Source organism: Hyperoodon ampullatus (genome assembly GCF_949752795.1).
Source record: "Hyperoodon ampullatus genome assembly, chromosome: 1".
Classification (NCBI taxonomy): domain Eukaryota; kingdom Metazoa; phylum Chordata; class Mammalia; order Artiodactyla; family Ziphiidae; genus Hyperoodon; species Hyperoodon ampullatus.
In genome coordinates this window covers 12,050,365-12,070,160 of record NC_136914.1, presented here as the reverse complement: position 1 = coordinate 12,070,160, position 19,796 = coordinate 12,050,365, and the positions used below count along the sequence as shown (strand labels likewise).

At 34.6% G+C, this 19,796-nt stretch overlaps 1 protein-coding gene across 1 annotated transcript in view; it reads left to right on the top strand.

The window, feature by feature from the left end:
* Positions 1-679: 679 nt before the first annotated feature.
* The window catches only part of IL15 (interleukin 15), a gene marked incomplete at both ends in the record, with an annotated part of 59,450 nt that continues 40,333 nt past the window's right edge, over positions 680-19,796 (top strand). The window contains one exon of the mRNA XM_079716063.1: positions 680-745. Within this exon, the coding sequence (XP_079572189.1) occupies positions 680-745 (66 nt within the window). The remainder of the gene's footprint in view (positions 746-19,796) is intronic.

The following is a 19,796-nucleotide window of genomic DNA, read 5'->3' as shown; positions in this document are numbered from 1 at the left end:
GCTTAGGGCTTCAACATAAGAATTTGGGGGAGACATAATTCAGTTTCTAGCACAGTCTTTTGTGTATAATCCCATAGCACTTTCCGTCATGTTCCTCGCTGATGATTCCAATCATTTCCTTTCCTTTCCCATACTGGTATTTTAGTCCTCTGTATATGGACTGGGAATGGGGTCTTGGGGTGGAGTTGATGGTTTGGAGGTAGTAGAAATAGTAAGGGTTTGCCTACCTCTGAGTTCTCCCTGGAGCAGGTGGCTGGACCTAACTACAAAATTCTTTTTAGAATGTGGGAAACTTAATGCTTCTTTATCCCCAACATTTGGTTCTGGTCACCAGTTCCAGGGCAAGAGTAAAAAAATCTTTATTTTAAATGATGTATGATACTTTCTTTTCCCAAATGAAGCAGCTATAGTCAACATGGATGTGAGTTAAATTCTGAGGAAGACTGAAGATTTTAGGAAAAAATAATTTTAAAAAGTTTCTATTGACTTCTGAAGCTTTCTCCATATGAGTCTTCCTGTCTTTTCTAGCATCATCAGATGCAGAAGTAATAATAAATTCAAGGAAGTGAAGATTATTCAATACATAATTTTTAATCCTTGTATCCTACCTTTGATTCCTACAGAATCCATTCCTACATATGGTCATGTGGTTCTTTAAAACAATGTCCCATCATGTGCTATGTTGGTGACGTCACCGGAAGCAAAGAAGTCAGTGTTAGAAGAGAGCAAACGTACAGGAGGTCATGTAAGTAAAGGTTTTAAGAATTACATCATACAGTATAGACCCATTTATGTAATAATGTATAATTAATAATACTGAAGATCTGGCAAACCGGGGATGTTATATATATATATCTGGAATTTTAAAAAATGAGCACCTTAGTTAAAAACAAAAATGCCATTTGTTATAGAATGTTGAAAACATTTTCTGAGGACAGAGAACACTGCACATAACAGAGGTGGGCAAATTTTTTCTGAAGAAAACCAGACAGACTTTGCCAGCCAAATGATCTCTGTTGCAACCACTAAACTCTGCCCTTATTGCCGTAGACATGGATGGGCATGGATTTGTCCCAACAAAACTTTATTTACAAAAACAAATGGCCAGTGAAGTTTGGCCTGTGGGTCGTAGTTTGCCAACACTTGGCATATTAGATGAAGACATTCTGCATCTCACTTTTTTCTATTATTAAGTTAATGTTAAAGGAACTGGGGTGCTTAAAATTAAATAATAAATGTAATGCAACTATCAAATTTCTGAATGTTTTACAAGTGTAAGGAAATTAGAGAATAATGTAGATTAGAGTTGTTGAATGACTATTTGAAACTTTTGAAAAATGTTTGAGAATGATGTAAAATCAAGTACAGTCTCAAGAACTAAACAAAATAAAGCTGCAGAAATGGAAATCCAAGGAACTGACTTCTTGATAAAGCGAACACATGCATTTAAATTTTACTTTCAGTTATAATATTTAACTCCTTTAGAAAAATTTCTGAATCATTTGTATAGATCAGGATAAGCAGTAGAGTAAATACAGGGGTTTATGAAAAGTGAAACTCTTTATAAGAATCCTAAGAGGAAAAAAGTAATTCCTCTCTTGTGCAATCATTTCTGGCATCAGAAAATAATGAAGTAAATATAAACTGGAAGAAAAAGTGCGAAGAAAATGTCCTCTGCTTATAATTGCCTACAAAGTAAAACATATCCTCTAACTTCATGTGCTTCTTTGAAATTGCTCTGTTTCCTAGATTTTTTATAGGGAATCCCCTAAACTCGAGAAACAACTTACTGACAGTCTTAGGGTTAAACACATTTTATGTATTTGCTAGTGGCTCAAAGAAGAAGCAGGAGGGCATTTTTGATGTTGAGGAGTTTTTGTAATAGCAACATAGCAAATAGCAACATAGCTCTAAATCGTCTTGTCACTGTCTGTGAAAATAAATAAACATATTATTTTTTAAAATTCCATTATGATCAATTCTGGGGCAAAAGCCAGGGGAATTTTCTTTAAGTGGAATCATACTTGAAATGTGCAAGAAACTAAACAGGAATCTCCCCTCAGTTGTTTTGAAATCATAAAAAAGTGCTTTCTCTTTTTCAGAATTCTCCTTGATTCCTAGTTTTTGAGTAGGTTGTTTCTTGAGTTTAGGGATTCTTAATAAAAATTCAGAGCAGCTTCCTTTGCGGTACTTAAAAACAGAAGCTTCCTTTTGGGTACTTAAGTAATCATATTATGTTGTGGTTATTTGTGGAGGCCTGTGATAGCTGTTCTTATCTGGTGTGAGGTAGGGTCTCAAGATTTTATTTTTATTTTTTTGTTTTATTTCTTATTATCTTTCTGATTATCAAAGTAACATGTGCTCACTATAGTATGAGTGAAAACTACAGAAAAGTGTAAAGTGGGAAAAACATCACCAGTAATGCAATAACTAAGAGGCAGCTTATTACATGATTCTTTCCAGGGCTATTTTTTCTACATGGTTGATATAAAAATTATTGAAAATTTGCCTTGTACTTTTGTCTATTTAACAATAAACTGTGACATTTCCCTGTGATATTACATAAGTTAATATTATTTTTAATGTGTATATAATACTCCAATTTAAAATATATCACAACCTATTATAATCTCATTAATTTGTGGTTATTAAAATAATACTTCAGTAAATATATTTTTGAATAAATCCCTGACCAGATTTCTGAAAATTTTATTAGGCAAATTTTCTAGGAGGAGAATTAAAATGTTTAAAGTTGTAAATATTTTAATGGTGCTCAGAACATACTCCAGAAAATATGTACAAATTTATATCTTTGTCATCCCTTTGTGAGTCTTGGTGACATTGCATCCTCATCAGTGCTGGCATTAACAGCTTTTTTTTTTTAACATCTTTATTGGAGTATAATTGCTTTACAATGGTGTGTTAGTTTCTGCTGTATAACAAAGTGAATCAACTCTACATAAACATATATTCCCATATCTCCTCCCTCTTGAGTCTCCCTCCCACTCTCCCTATCCCACCCCTCTAGGTGGACACAAAGCACGGAGCTGATCTCCCTGTGCTATGTGGCTGCTTCCCACTAGCTATCTATTTTACATTTGGTAGTGTATATATGTCCATGCCACTCTCTCACTTCATCCCAGCTTACACTTCCCCCTCCCTGTGTCCTCAAGTCCATTCTCTACATCTGTGTCTTTATTCCTGTCCTGCCCCTAGGTTCTTCAGAACCATATTTTTTTCTTTTTTTAGATTCCATATATATGTGTTAGCATACTGTATTTGTTTTTCTCTTTCTGACTTACTGCACTCTGTATGACAGTCTCTAGGTCCATCCATCTCACTACAAATAACTCAATTTCATTTCTTTTTATGGCTGAGTAATATTCCATTGTATATATGTGCCACATCTTCTTTATCCATTCATCTGACGATGGACAAAACAATCCTTCCTGGTTCCATAATGAGCAGTGGATTGGACCAAATGTAATTCTCTTGGAAATCATGTAGAATGGGATTGTGGAAAGACCCACAAACTAGGTCTAAAGCAAAACTCAGAGATAGTGAAAAGCTCTAAAATCCAAACCATGTGGAGTATAGGCAAAAGCAACTGAGGCTAGAGAATTTGCACAGGAAGTTCCACAGGAGGGACAGAGAGGAATGGAAGTATGGAGGGGGCCCAGTGATGACAGCTGTCAACAATCACCAACAAGAAGGAAAGAGCCCAGTTCTGAGTGGGGACTAAGGTTGAACAGGGATTCATTGCTGGGAGAAATGGAGAAAAATTCTTTGTGCCCATGGGTGGAAGATCTCAGAAAGCACATCTTTCTAAAAGGAGGGAAATACGTTGGTAGGAAGGGGCTGTGTCCCTCAGTGGTAGCTTCCAGTGACAAAGCTGGAAGAGGTCAGAACTGGTGCGTAGCAGCTTCTTGTAATCTCTAATGGATTCCACAGGGTACATCCTGACAAGTGGGGTGGGTGCACTTGCTCACATCCTGAGTTTCCTGCCCGGGGTTTCCTCCTGACATGGAAATGTGGACAAGTTAACGGGCTGTCTGGCTAATCTTTGACCAATGGGATGCAGGAATTAGTAACACATTCTCGCCCCTTCCTCTGTCTGGAGGTGACTCTTCTGTAGCTCTGTGCACATACGAATGGCAAGCCCCATGACACGTTCTTCTATGGGTTTCACCCCTTTCCTGCTGCTTTCCCATTTTCACCTTCTCTTGCTTTCCCGGAATTGCACTATTTAATAGAATCCTTTTTCTGTGCCTAATGATGATTTCATATCTTTATTGTTTGCCTGAATTCCATTGGAATTTCTTCTCTGATTCCTGAGTTATTCAAAAAGTGTATCGCTTATTTTTCAGACTATTGAGAATTTCACACAATTGAGAATTGAGAAAATAAATTGAGTTAATTTTTTGGTATTGATTTTACAGCCAGAATTCTGTCAGATAATAAACACTGAATAATTTTAGTCCTTTAACTGTAATGACTTGCTTTTTGGTCCTTCCATTTACTTTCAGCCTGTCTTTGTCCTTATGTTACAAGTGTGCCTTCAAAAACCACAGGTTTTACATTTTTGTTTTTAATTTAATCTGGCAATCTTAGCCTTTTACATAGAGCATTTAAACCATTTTCATTTAATATAATTACTCATATAGCTGTGTTTATATCTACCAGTCTACTCTTTGTTTCCATTTGACCCATCTCTTTACGTAGTTTTGTTCTTCCTTTCTTGCCTTAATTGAGATTAATCGACTTTTTACTATCCCTGTTTCCTCTACTAATTCATTAATTAATATTATTTTACACTTTGTATTTGTTACCTTAAATATTACATGTATCTTTAAAATTGTAACTCAAGATACAACTCAAGATTAGGTGTTACCTAGATATTACAGCATGCATCATTTGCAAGTTACATCCTATCCAATGATTCTTTTTTCAAGAAGAGATTATTTCAGTGTGATTTAAACCCTTCCAGAGGAATACAAACTCAAATTATTTTAATGAAGGGAGACAATCACTGGCACCTAAACTTGGTCAAAATTTCAGAAGAAGAAAACTATTCCCAGTTTTATTTAAGAATATCAATGAAAAACTCTTCAGAAAATTATTAGCAGCAGCTCATTAAAGGGGTTATATATCATGATGAAGTAGGATTCATTCCAAGGATGAAAGATTATGAATTCTTTTAAAATAATTCATCATAATAGTTGATCTAAGGGGAAAAAATCCCGTGTTAATTTCTACTCATTTGACAAAATTCAACAGCCATTCTGGACGTTTCAAAAAAAAGAGACAGCTCAATAATGAAAGAGCTAAACATTTTATAAGCATGGCAGACTGACAGACCGTGTGTTCACACATACACACGCGTAAACTCAGCCCAGTGATAGCATTGTAAATAATGACCAAACTCTAGAGACACTTCTGCTACTTCTGCTCAAAGTACAAACAAGATAAGTGTGTCCACCTCTCTCACCCCTGCTGGTGATGCTGTACCAGTGTTGTTAGTTAACAAAGCCAGATGAGAGAAAGAAATTTGAGGTATGAAACTTAGAAAGGTGGAAGTAAAACTGTTATTTGTAAATGACTTAATACTTAGAAAATCCAAAAGAATCTAGCTGAAAATTTTCTATTACTCAATTCCACCATCTAAAGGAGAAAGAGAGAGATAAAAAGATAAATCTGACTCATTAAAAAAAAAAATCCTTTTGCTGGCAAAAACCAAACCAAACCAAAACAAAAACTCTGGGGAAATGCTAAAGGAGAATAATAAGCTGGGAAAAAATATCTGCTTCTCAAATCACCAGGAGTTTTCTCTCTAAATATATTTTAGGAATTGTGGGAGTGTGGAGAAATACAAAGCAACAGAACAGTGGGCAAAGATGAATGAACAGTTTGCATAAGAAAATACAAATAGTATTTTGATTCATAAAAAATATTTAACCTCATGTAAAATGCTAGTTGTTATTTAATTTTATTTAAGGAATGTGGGAATATAAGTATATATTTCTAAATTTGCTTGCATTTCATAAGGAAACTTTTAAGCATTTGCAAGAACTAAAAATGGTTGCCTAAATCAAGAGCGGAGGTGGAGGGAAAAATAGGTTAACAGGGACAAGAATCAGGGTACAATTTCTAAATGAATACCTTTTCCTATTGTTTTGTTTTTCAACCGTGTAAATACATTACCTTTACAAAAAATATAATAAACTATTTTTGATTATGTTTCAGCTGTACAACGTTATAATTTGACATCTGTATACATAGAGATCACCCCCAAAAGTCAATAAAATGTAATTTTTTCCCAAATTTGAAAAGTGAGAAATGCATTTCATTTTAATTTGCTTTCTTGATTACTGTAGGTATTGGATTCCTTAAAGTGTTCATCTGTTGTTTGCATTTTCACTGAAATTATTTGTTTGTTATTTATATTTAGATATATTTTTGTTTTTCTTAACTAAATTTTATAATCCTTTCATATATAAGGAACAAGTACATTTTAACATATTTATTTCACTTTTTTCACTCTGTTCACCCTATCATTTTATTATACTTTAACTTATAGAACATATTAATTTTTATTTTGTCAAATTTGTCAATTTATTTTGTTGATTTTTTTAAAATTGCTTTAAAGCCTATCCAGAAATCAGATTCTTACTTATATTTTTTTTTCAGATGTCTTTTTTTTTCACCATATGAATTTGTCATATGGTGAGATGAGAATATAATTTTTCTCCTAAATCGCTAACCAATGCCTTCATAGAAACTTTGTTAAATAATAACTCTTTCCTCACCTGCTGCTTTAAGATTCAGTGTTACGATATTTCATTGAGTCAGCTATCAGTATTTCAGTAAGAAACTTATTTTCATTTTGTGATAAATTTTAACATCCACTAGGTCTAGTTCCTCTTTATTACTTTTCTATTTCAAAATTATTCTCGCTATTTTCACCAGTGGATTTTCCCAGATGAACTTAAAGATCGTAATGTCAATTTCACCTCCGCTTTCATTTCTTGTGAAATAATTTGGAAAAAATGATATCTCTGTAATACACAGTGTTTCTATCCAGAAATAAAGTACACTTCTCAAATTATTTGTCTTTTTTTGCTTTTTAATTTAGTTTTATTGATTTTCATATAGCTCTAGTATATTCCTTAACATATTTATTCCTAAGTGATTTAGATAATTTCCTTTATATATTGCTAAGATATAGAATGATGAATATGAAAATTATTGGTTATTTAACTTTTATTTATCATTTATTTTGTTCCAAACCATCTCAAAGAACTTACCATTTCAGTCCTTATGGTGTCTTAGGTACTATGCTTAGTTTTTTTTTTTTTTTCCTTTTTTTTTTTTTTGTGGTACGCGGGCCTCTCACTGTTGTGGCCTCTCCCGTTGCGGAGCACAGGCTCCAGACGCGCAGGCTCAGCGGCCATGGCTCATGGGCCCAGCTGCTCCGTGGCATGTGGGATCTTCCTGGACCGGGGCACGAACCCGCGTCCCCTGCATCGGCAGGCGGACTCTCAACCACTGCACCACCAGGGAAGCCCCAGCTGAGGTTCTTTTCACGTGAAGTGAGATCTCTTTCCAGTTCTAGTCTCTGCTGTGCTGTATTTTCCAGAAATTCCTTGAAGTGGAATGTGAATGATACCTTCTCTTAGTTTCTAGTACTAATAATTTACATCTATTTTATACGCTTAGTTTTGTTAAGCAGTTGTACAGTTTATAAGTAATCGTCTTATCATTTTGAATGGTTATAACTAGAGTTTCTTATTTTTCTGCTTTATGTTATTAACCAGAAATTCCAGAAAGTTCCAAAGAAAAGCCACCAGGGTATCTTATTCTTTCTCCTGAATACAACAGGGACACTTACAGTGATTTATTAGTAGGTCTGAAGTTGGTATTAGTTTAAAGAAGATTTGATTATGTTAAGAAATAATTATTCTATTCCTTTTATTAAGAATTTTTTTTTTTTTTAGAGAATGGATGCTGAATTTTGTGAAATGCATTGTGAAGCACTGTTGGTGCAGTGTTTAAGAGATTGGGCTGGGGGCTTCCCTGGTGGCGCAGTGGTTGAGAGTCCGCCTGCTGATGCAGGGGACACGGGTTCGTGCCTTGGTCCGGAAAAAAAAAAAAAAAAAAAGAGAGATTGGGCTGGCTGGAATTTGAAGCCCAGATCTACCACTTAGGAACATTGTATTTAACTCAGGCTAGCTACTGATGTTCTCAGTTTCGTCATTTGTAAAATGGAGACAGCAGATGTTGGAGCACCACTGGTTTAATTCACACCCTATTTTTTTTTTCAGTGTGCCACTCTCATGCACCTTCAAAAAAAAATGTATTTGCTTCGTCCAGTCAGCATGATTAAGGAACAAGTTTGTCTTCTGCTTTTTAAGGCTCTGTTTATTCAGGAAGGAAAGGTGGAGTTGAGTTAACTACTAATTTAAAAAAAAATTTTTTTTAGTTCTCATAGTAGGTGATAATGTGGAGCGTGTTTATTTTTGTCTTGGTGTCCTAATGTGCATAATATTCAAAAAGTTGTCAAAATACTTTGATTGGTTAGTCATATGCACATATATACTGAGGGCTAGTCATGATGCATATAAGCATGAACTTCATTACCATCACCTACCATTAGTAAGCTTACTTATTTAATCCTCTATCTTATCTTAATTTTAATTTTCTGACACAGTAGTTTATTTTAATTTTCTGTGGAAACCTAACCTTACATTGTTCACATTTTTATGGGACAATTGAGCTTTCTCTGTCACTGTTATGTAAAGCTCATGCTACAGGACTATAATTTGTGCATTAAAAAAGTATACAGAAAGGATATATACCTTTTAATACATATTAAACCACTTTGTGGTTTTATTAAAATTTGTTAAATGATTGATTTTGTAATAGAGATAATGCTTAGTGCTAAATATGCCAGAAAAATATATGCACATCCTTGTTAAGAGGTATTTTCTTTAGAGTGGAGGACATTTTGAAAAATAGATACTGCAGGTCCTCTGAGCCTCAGTCTACCTATCCAGCCCATGCTTTTAAGCTATCTCTGCTGTACTTGGATCATCTGCCTTTATGCCACCTCACCACTACCTCTCCCCTGCAGGTCTGGCTCTCCTTAGCCATCCTCTATGTTCTCTTGTGGATTTTGGCAGAAACTTCCGGGTTCCTTCCAGTGAGGAGGCTTGGGTGTGTTAAGTCAATCCTTCTCTCTGCCTAATTACTCCTCACCTTTATTTTTCTCTCACATTTGGCTGCCTGTGGAGTGGGGCTACCCTTCCTGTTGGTATCCATCAGGAATTCCAAAGTTGGGGCACAGGACTAAGCCTTGCCACCAAACGCACTCTCAACCCATTCCACTACGGGCACCGACCCCTAAAGGGAGAATTTGTTGCACACCTGTCTTCTTCTACCTGTTTCTCTTAGCTTTCCCACCCTCCTGGCTGAAACATTTACTTACATCACATCTTTCTGATCCTGAGGGCAACCTGTTGCCTACCCTTCATAGACAGGTAGTGTTTTCACTCTCTACTGTAGAAGAAACTGTAGACCAACTTTCATTTTCAAGGAGCCTCAGGAAAGCCAGGCAGTAGGAATTTTCCAAACAGGAGGTCACACTGGTTTAATTCTGAAAAGAGTAAAGTACAGTGCTAAAAACATGGAAATAAGCCAGGCTGCCTGGTTTCCTGCCCTGGTGTTGCCACTCAGTAGCTGTATAACTTTGGCCCAAGAATCTCTGTTCCTCAGATTTCTCATATTTAGAATGATGATAATAACAGTCCCTTCCTTATAAAGTTGTTGTAACAAAAAATTGGTTAATACTATGTAAATAGCTCAGAACAGTAACTAAGTAGTCAGTACTTGATATTTGTTAGTAATTACTCTTTTACTATGATTATTAGTAATAGTAAAAAAATCCTTTTATATATTTGAAGATGTAGAATGTTAGTAGAATACAATAAAGTGATGGGTCTAACTGCAGGGAGATAAGTAACTTCTAATTGGCAACCATTTAAATGGAAAATAAAGTTGGAAATGCATGTGCCTGATTAAGTAGGACTTTGAAAATGCCATATAATTTAGACATACAATAGTAAGCAATAGGAAAACTTGATAAAATTTAAGTGATTTATGATGAGAATAAAGTTGTTTTAAATTAACCCATGAGGAGCACAGACAGAATCAAAGAGTGAAATAGAGAATGTAGTTATGGGAATTCAGCCTTAAGGTGATGCAAACCTAGATTAAATTGTGGCAAATGGCAGTGGTGACACAGAAAATCATAGAAATAGTTGTCAGGGCTCAGACAGAGACTCTGGCCATGGTTATTTCTGACCCAAAGGTCATGGTTTAATTCAGTTGAATTTAAGAGAAATGGAGAGTTAGAAGAGGGTGTTGTCTGGGCAGAAAAACTTTGATTTTAGATTAATTAAGTTTGAGATAGTGATAGGCTATTCAGGTGGACATATCCATTGATCAGGGATGGGCAAACTTTTTCGTGTAAAAGGTCAGATAGTAAATATTTTAGTCTTTGTGGGCTAGATATGGTCTCTGTTACATATTCTTTTAAAAATTTCTTCTTTTACGAATTTTAATTTTTTTAAGTAAAAATGCAGAACAAAAGCTGCAACCTGATTTGCCCCATCAAGCCATAGTTTGCAAACCCCTGCTAGAATTTATTATCAAAGAACAGAACCATAGCAGAGATGTCTGGGCTAGAGATCTAGAATTCTTAATCTTTAACATATATATGTTTTGAAAAGTCATTGCTGAATATGGATACTATATGTAGTATTCTAATTAAAATCAAATTGTATGGTGAAAATAAAATGACATAAATATTTAAATTAAAAGTTTTTCTCCCAGAAACAGATTTTATAAAATCATGTCCTACTTCTCGTGAGCCCTGTAAAGTTACTTTCTAAGGACTTCTAGCGACTAAATACAAAAGTAATTTCAATAAAATTAATATAGATATGTTTTTTAAAATATTGGTTAGAATTTAGCATAATAGTTTCTGAAAATTTCTAATTTCATAATTCTAAGGAAATTAATGCAAATAAAGTTTCACTGGGTGTCACAGAAACAAAAAGTGCTACTTTTTTTTTATGAGAGCATCATGATAAATGATAGAACAAAACAGCACATAATTGTAGCCAACTGCACTTGGCAAGGAATAGGGATTATTTATGTTTTAACTATGGGATTAGAGGGTGTTATATTCTTTTAAAACTGACCTAAATAAATGCATTATAGAAAGAATTTAGTAAAACAACTTGAGTTCTTTAATTCTATCTAAATTAACCAAAATCAATGGCATAATTTAAAGAAGCCTCTTAAACTAGCTAAAATTAATGAGTCCATTTATTTCCCTCAATTCAAGTAGATCACTGGAGAGTAATTATATTTTCCTGACTGAATTTTTTTGATCTTAAGTTTAGCCGAGGCATTTTGCTTCTTACAACAGATTTCTAGAGAGATTTAATCTTTCCCCATTAGAACTAAGACATTATTTTATTTGTTTTCTTAAAATGATACCTTATTTCAGATAAACTTTTGATATCTACGAAGAGTATTACTTTCTTATAGATGCAGAGTTCAGATTACAGAAAGTAGTTTTAAATTCAATATTGTGTTTAGTTTTAGGTACTAAATTTTGAGAAAGACATTGATGAATTAGGTTTTACTTAAAAGAAGACAACCAGGAATATAAACTATCTATGTACTAACTTAAGTGAAAAATAGCCAAAACAACTAGCATCGAAAAGAAAGACTTTGGAGGGGCTGGGCATGGGGGTGGGCTACATGTATATCAGTTTTCTTAAATATTTAAAATAATAGAGGAAACAACAGGTTTATTCGTCCATCCATTTATCCATCCATCCACCCACCCATCCATCCATCCATCCATCCAACCTTTTCAAAATTGACTTTCTGTTTGTCATCTTGCATGCGCTTAAGATACAAAGATGAGTAAGACATCCCCCCCCAAAGTAGCTCACAGACTAATGAGGATACTCACAGTTTTGTGGGCAGTTATTAGCTAGGTAAACTAATCAGCCTTGGTTTTCTTCTCTATAAGTCTGGATAATAGTAATAACTAGCTCATAAAATTATGGTTAGGGAAAAAATGAGGTTGTGAAAAGTACTGCAAAGTGCTATAGAAAGTTAGATGATTTCATATTATAGACTGAGGGATATATTGGCAAGAGATTACTAACTCATATTTTCTAAATCTTGTGATTTAGAAATTTATATATGGTGAATCAGTTATGTATTGCTGGGTAACAAACCATCCAAACTGTATTGACTTAAAGCCACAGTGCTTTATTCTCATGATTCTGTTTGTTGACTGGTCAGTTTCTCTGCTGGTCTTGTCTGCGCTTATTCAAGATTCCTTACTCACATATCTGGGACCTTGGGGCTGGCTGTGGTCTGAGTTTTTCTCTCTGTGTAGTTTTTTCATTTAGCAGTCTAGCTGGATTTTCTTTCAAGACAGCAGAAGCATTCAAAAGATGGAGAAAACAGGGAGGCAAGGCCTCTTACAACCTAGCCTTGGAAGTTGCATTTTATTTTTGTCACATCCTCTCAGTCACAGCAAGTTATAGGGACAGGGCCAGCCCAGGTTAATGGGAGGGAAAATAGACTTCACCTTTCTATGGAAGGAGTGGTGATGTCATACTGTACAAGGGCACAGGGATGGAGGGATTGTTGTGGCCATCTTTGCAACGTGGTGAGTTTTCATTTCACATTTGACAGAATATAAGTCTTTATACAATGGCTGGCAATTGCATTTTCTTTTTTGTATTTCAGTGATCATTAATAGCAAATAATAATATGAAGTAAGATAAAGGAAATATTGCAGCATCTTCTAACTGATGCATTATGAGTAAAGGTTCTGTCTGTATCTATGAGGAAAAAATCTACTAATTTGAGAGTTTTGAAGTCTCATTAGTTGATCTTCAGTGGTTCAGCAATGGAAGTAAATCTTGCCTATTACTAGCTATCACTTTTATTCCTTCATGACAAAAAGATAAATATATTTTAATTCAATTTTTCTTTTATTTCAGTGCATAGCTGAGGCTTAGAGAGCACAGAGTGGTGATGGGGAACAATTTTGTTTTATTTTTTTGTTCTAATCTAGTAGTTTCAATGTCATTTCTAACTGGTTAGTCTCCTTACTTTTTAAATGACATAACAAAATATCATTTTATTGCATTCATCTATCTTTGTTGTTTTGTGGTCTCAGTGACTTTATAATTTATATACCTCATCTTGAGGGTATGTATAACAAAAGAGAAACAAATTTCTCCATTTTGCTAAAAACAAAGATTTCAAACATTTGGAAGTGGCAATAATTTTTCTGAAAAGTATTAACAGGATACAGATTGAACAAAAGACTCAGTATATAAAAGCAGGAGTGCTCCTAACCATTTCTGGTTTGGTGCTGCCCAGTTTAAAAAAAAAAACACATAAAAGCAGTGATAACAAAGTAAAAATATTCCAGTTTATAGGCAATTATATATGTCGATTATAGTCTCTCGTTCTAGGGAAAGTCTTTCATTTTCTTGAAAATGCAATACAATTCCTTATCTTCGGGCCTTTAAATATTCTGCTGCTTTTGGAGAGAATGTTTTATATATGTCTGTTAGGTCAGATGGCTGACCTAACATGTAGTTTAAGTCAAGTGTTTCCTTATTGATTTTCTGTCTGGATGATCTATCCGTTGATATAATTGGGGTGTTAAAGTTCTCTACTATTACTGTATTTCTTTCCTTTTCTCCCCTTAGGTATATTAATATTTGCTTTATATATTTAGGTGCTCCTATGTTGGGTGCATAAATATTTACAAATGTTGTATCCTCTTGTTGGATTGACCCCTTTATCATTATGTAATGACCTTTCCTTAACTCAAGTCCATTTAGCTCATGTATATAAAATACTTTGCTGTCATCCTGACAGCAGTCTCATATATTCACTCTCTTTTCAATTTTATTATATGGTTTATCCTCTTTCAAAGTACTCTAGTTTCTTATCCCATTCCTAATATTTCAACATAATTAATTTTCTGCCCTTTTCTCTCAATCCACATTTCCACTTTCATAGCTATGCATTATTTTGACCAAACAATGTAAGCAAATTGAACATTCACAAAGTACTTAATCTTTCCTGTTTGGATCCTAAAATTTAGAGAGTTTTGCTGAAGTTGATATTAGATTTGCACAGGTTTAGGTAATTCTTCAGCTGTTCTTTATTGTAATAGAGAACTACAACCTAGAGCACTTCTGACTTTTATTTTTCAGCATTCTAATCCTGTTTAAGGATATCTAGTTTGGTTTTTAAATTATTATTATTTTTTATGCTCAGCTGACATGGAGCATGTATAAGATGAAAATACAAATTAACCAAAATGATTTTCAAATATATTTTGTGAATCATCTGATTATTTTATTATGTGATCTCATATGAAACTTCATTTTAATTTCACAGACCTGTTAAGTCTGTTCAAGGTGTAGGGGACCTAGGCAGAAGTAATATCCAAACAATTTTGCAGAGGATTTCAGAAAGGCTGACTTACAAAATGTGTCAGATATCTTTGAAGTTTCATAAAATAAAGTATTTAAAAGCACAGTGATTGCATCTTAAATTCTTACTGCATGCCAAATACTGTGCTAGGCACATTGCATGCATCCTCTCTTTACTCCTCATTACAACTTCTTATGACTTATATTATCATCTTTGTTTTTTACAAGCTTTGGAAGTTAAATAAATTGCCCTATGTATTAGTTTTCTATGCTGTGTAATAAATCATTACAAACTTAGTGGCTTAAAATAATGCCCATTAATTATATCACAGTTATGTAGATCAGAAGTCCAGACAAGCTTTACTGGGTATTTTACTCAGGGTCTCACAAGGTAGAAGTCAAGGTGTTTGCCAGGCCGGGCTTTTATGTGGAGGCTCTGAAAAAAATCCATTGCCAAGCATAATTCAGCATAATTCATTGTGAGCATAATTCAGTTCCTGTGGTTGTACGAGTGAGGTCCTTGTTTCCTTGATAGTTGTCAGCAGGGGCTACACACCACTCCTAGAAGCTACCAGTATTCCTTCTTACATGGCTCCCTTAATTGTGGGAGGCCAACAAAGGCATGTGTAGTCCTTCTCATGACTTGAGTCTCTTTGACTTCCCTTTGTGCCACCAGCTAGAAAAAGTTCTCTGATTTTAAGGGCTCACATGACTAGATTAGTCATCCTCCCCGCCTCCCCCAACCCCCAGTATAATCTCCCTGTTAAGGTCAACTGTGCTGTATAACATCACATATCCACAGTGGTGATATCTCATCATCTGTGCATTTAAGGTGGGATTTTGTGGGGGTGAGGCGTATAATTTTGCTTGCCATGCCTTATTGCTCAAAATAGTAATTGACTGAGTTGGAGCTCAAGCCTGGGTTTGGTTGAACTACAGAACTTGGTCCCTATACCACATTCATCAGAGGGCCTGATTTTATACATGGACATTATGGAAATGAGCCTTATTGCTACATAGCCAGACTGTGTTGGTACTACATACTGCTGTGAAAAGTACTGCATTAGAGGGTGCCAGTACAAGCTTTACATGTATGCTGGTCCTGTAAAATAGGAGATCCAGATGGTCAAGAATCACATAAATTATGTTTTGTTATGCTCTGCATATTTCTGTGATTTGCACTTAACATCGGTTTTATTTCAAGCTTTGGTTTCTGCTTGTACCTTGTCTCCCCTCTGCTTATCTTATGAACATACTTTAAAGACTTGGTTATCTAAGTGTCAAGCTCATTTCAGTTTCTTTGTGAAATTTGAGTGAAATTGTCGTTTTTCTCCTGTATTCATACTCTTTTCAGAGGTAGCTGAGTTGAGTGGCTATAATTCCTATAGCAATGTGCTAAGGGAACTGCAAAAAACATAAAGTCAATTAAGAAAAATCCCATTCTCGAGCATACCAAGCTACCATTAACTAGAAACCACATGGAATTTTATGAAGTAGAATATTTGGTACACACACACACACACACACACACACACACACACACATATGCCAGATAGTGTTATTTTGGTGATTTTAAATAACATAAGCTAATATATGGTATATATACCCCTAGGAATGTTGAGTGTAACTTTTTCTGAGAGAACTATTGAGTCCTTTGTTGACAGCTTTTGAATCTTCTTTTTTTCCCCCATTAAGACAATGAGAGAATCTGTTTTTCCCACCCATGATTTATAGATCAGACAGAGCCTCACAGACTATAACCAGCTCAGCTGTATTACAAGCAATGTAGTTTATGAGTGAAACAGAGTCCAACCCTGGTTTACTCAATAATTAAGTAATTAGGAACAAGTCGCTAGATATCTCTGAACCTCATTGTCCCCAACTATTAAATGAGCAGTTCCAAAAATTTTTTTTCTTTTAAACACATTTGTGACATACTTTGGCCAGTTTCCAAGTTGCTAGAGATTTTTAATTTATTTTGGTTTTACTACCTAGAAATTTGTTTGTTAGATCTCAAAAAACATATGAAAAAAAAATTACAGATGAATGTGTGTGACTAGTATAATAAAATTGATTGGAATGTGCATGGGGCTTGCCATACTTAATCGAGTTACAGGATTGTTTTTCTTTCTTCACACAATGAAACTCTTTCTTGGCTTCCAATTTTGCACACTCTGCTCTTCTCAAGTGTTTTGTTTTCTCTTTCTTTTTTCTTTTCTTTTTTTGCTTTTTCTCTCATTTCACCAGAACTCTCTTTTATTTTGATTGTTATTTGGTCATGATCTAGACATGATTGTTTTTACTTTGATGAGATGTTCATATTTCTGCTATCTAAGAGAAATTACCAAAATATTAAAACACAGGAATCATGATAGCAGACCACGGCCAGAGTGGTTCTTACACATTGTCTTAGCAAAGTTGTTTTTGCTTTTCTTTGTGAAATATGTTGTATGAAACACCAGTATTGTCATTCTGATGGGTTCTCCCCCAAATTGATGGTCCAGTTGTGACAAGTCAAAGCATCCGTAGGATGTTTTAAACTTTTTTAAAAAATTAAGTGAATGGTTAAACTAGAAATGGGCTCTGAGCTATAACTTCTCTCCCTAGAAGGGAGGATATTATGAGCTATATGCACCTAGGGAATTATTTTTCTGGTAATAAAGTTTGGAAAATTGCAATCCAAACAGAACAAAACTATTCATGCTGCCATTCAGTATGTAGGGAACAAAAAGAGTTTTCACTAGGCAAGAACCTTTACTACTATATGTTTGCAGTGATGCCTTAGTGCAAGGGGAAGCAGCTGTTTATCTCTTTTTCTTTTGGTTTTATTTTCATTTTACACTGCCATTCTGTCAGTGCATGGCTTCATAAAGCTGTAGGATTCTGATAGGAAAACTACCAAGTCCATGTGCTTTGCAAGTCAATGTGTTGATTTTCTGGCTGGATAATAATATTTTATTGTAGCTGGAGGGAGCGTGTGACTACATGTGTTAGAGGCAGGAAACCTAATGCCACCAATACCATGTCCAGAAGTGAGCTATCTCCTGTGTTTTATGTGCTTCACTCTACTGAATGAATATTGTGTCACTGCTTTTATTTTTTGTTGTTGTTCTTTGACTATCGGAGACTTGTCAGATGGTTCTGTTTCTGTCGAACACTTGATGGAAAGTTTTGCTGTAAAGCTTCCTGCATGGAGATGGCTTTATATCTTGGCTATAAAGGAAAGTCCCATAAAAGTTGATCATAAATGGTCTTTATGAGTTGCTGCCCTGTGTGCTATTAAAAAGCTCAGAACCTGAGAGTTAGTTTTAACTCAGAGCTGTGTTTGCCCAGTGTATTTGGATGCATCCTTCATCTTACCACTTTCTTCCTACAGAACATACATCCCACCAGCCTTTCTTCGGGGCTCAATAGTCTCATTCAGCTCATCCTTGCTGCACATTGGAACCAAGCTTTTGGGGTGTTTGCCTTGGCTATTTGCATTGTCAAGGACCAAACATCATTTATGTTCAGTAATTCACCTCTTTTATTACTCTAGGCATAGCTCCTAAGAAGTGTTTCATGCCAGGGAATCCCCATGAGTATTCATTGAACATTTGGGGGAGATTTTTAAAAATTGAAATGAGCATAATTTAATGCCAGTTTTCCCTTATTAAAACTTCTCCTTCTCCATTTACATTTTGTGGTTATGTCACCTGGCTTTGTATCCTTACTGGCTGACATCTCTGATACTCAGCCTAGCCAGTGCACACCCATATTCTCCCTGTAATTCTGTGACTATAAGCGTTCCTGTTTTGCCATAATTAAGCAGAGCCTGAGAGAGTGCCTGGTTCCATCATTGTACATTTTCCTTCTTTCCCCGGAACACCTTTTGATCCTTACTCTGAACGCTTACGTGAGATGCACTGTGAAACATGATACCTTTCCTTCCTTTATTTTCTTATGAGTTGGCATGTCTAAGTAACCCAAGTAAAAAGAAGAAGATTATTTTTTAAGAGGGTAATAAAAGTCATAGTAATCTTTTGCTTTTCCTGGAAACAGATTGCCCAGCATCCAAAGGGAATCTAAACAATACAGATATTTCTTGACTTTTCCTTTAAAAATATAAAGGGTGGGTGGCAGTCCGGACAGTCTATTTCCTTGTGCCTTAATGACACACGATAGCCCAGATGTTGAGATTCTCTAAGTGGGAAAAGAATTTTCTTTCATCTTCTTTTCTGCTAATGGTGTTTATTTGATGTAAATGTTCAGTTTTAGCACGATAATGGGTGCCCGAAGGAATCAAAGTGAAATAACAAGATTCTTAACATATTTTTCATTCCCGTATAATTTAAGTTTTATGTACTTCTGTTGGAAACTGAGAAAACATTTTTTTTTTCCAAAGGCCATTACTCTGCATGGCCTTTTACCCTATTATGAGGCTTTCCTTCTTTTCAGATAATAACCCACAGACTCTTCAGGTGCTTAAGTTAAGTCATTAATTGCTTGATATGAGATTGTTAGTTCAGAGAGCTTATTCTCTCCATTGGTTTTTTATAACTCCCCAATATTAAGTGATCCATTTTGTTGTTTCTGAGGCCAAGAATCATTATTTTCTTTTGGCATCATACAGATTGTGTATTTCAATTGAATTCACAAATTTATAGCTCATGTTGAAGTAATTTCTGCTGAAGAGTGATTTTTTTAGACAGTTGTTCAAATTTTTTAATTAAGAGTCAACATTAGATATGTTTGATACATTTGAATGGGTATAATATACTCTAAGGATTATTAATGTAAGACTCTGTTCTTTAAATGTACTTTTCTTCCTTCAGAAATAGTTTTTGCCATATTATGAGTTTTTTCTGAACACTTGTTAATGTTAACAACAAAGAAAGTTCAACAAAGACAAGTTCAATAATATAGATATTATCTTGCTATATGAGTGACTAACACAGTAATATCTAGCTTTGTTCTCCTTATGAATACCTTCTTCTTAAATGCAGATCCATAAGAAAATGTGAACAACTAGAAAAACTTTACTTAATAATGACTCTAAATTTTCTCTGTTAAGTCTAACCTTGGAAAATATTGACAATTGAATGCCACAAAAATTTTAATTTTATCTAGTTACAAATTTTTCCCCATCAAACTTTTTTAAAATTTTAATCCTTAATTAATGATGCTTAATAATTCTATTAATTTATTAGATGTGTTTGTTTCTTTTTATTTTTTTTTTTTTTTTTTTTTTTTTTTTTTTTTTTTTTT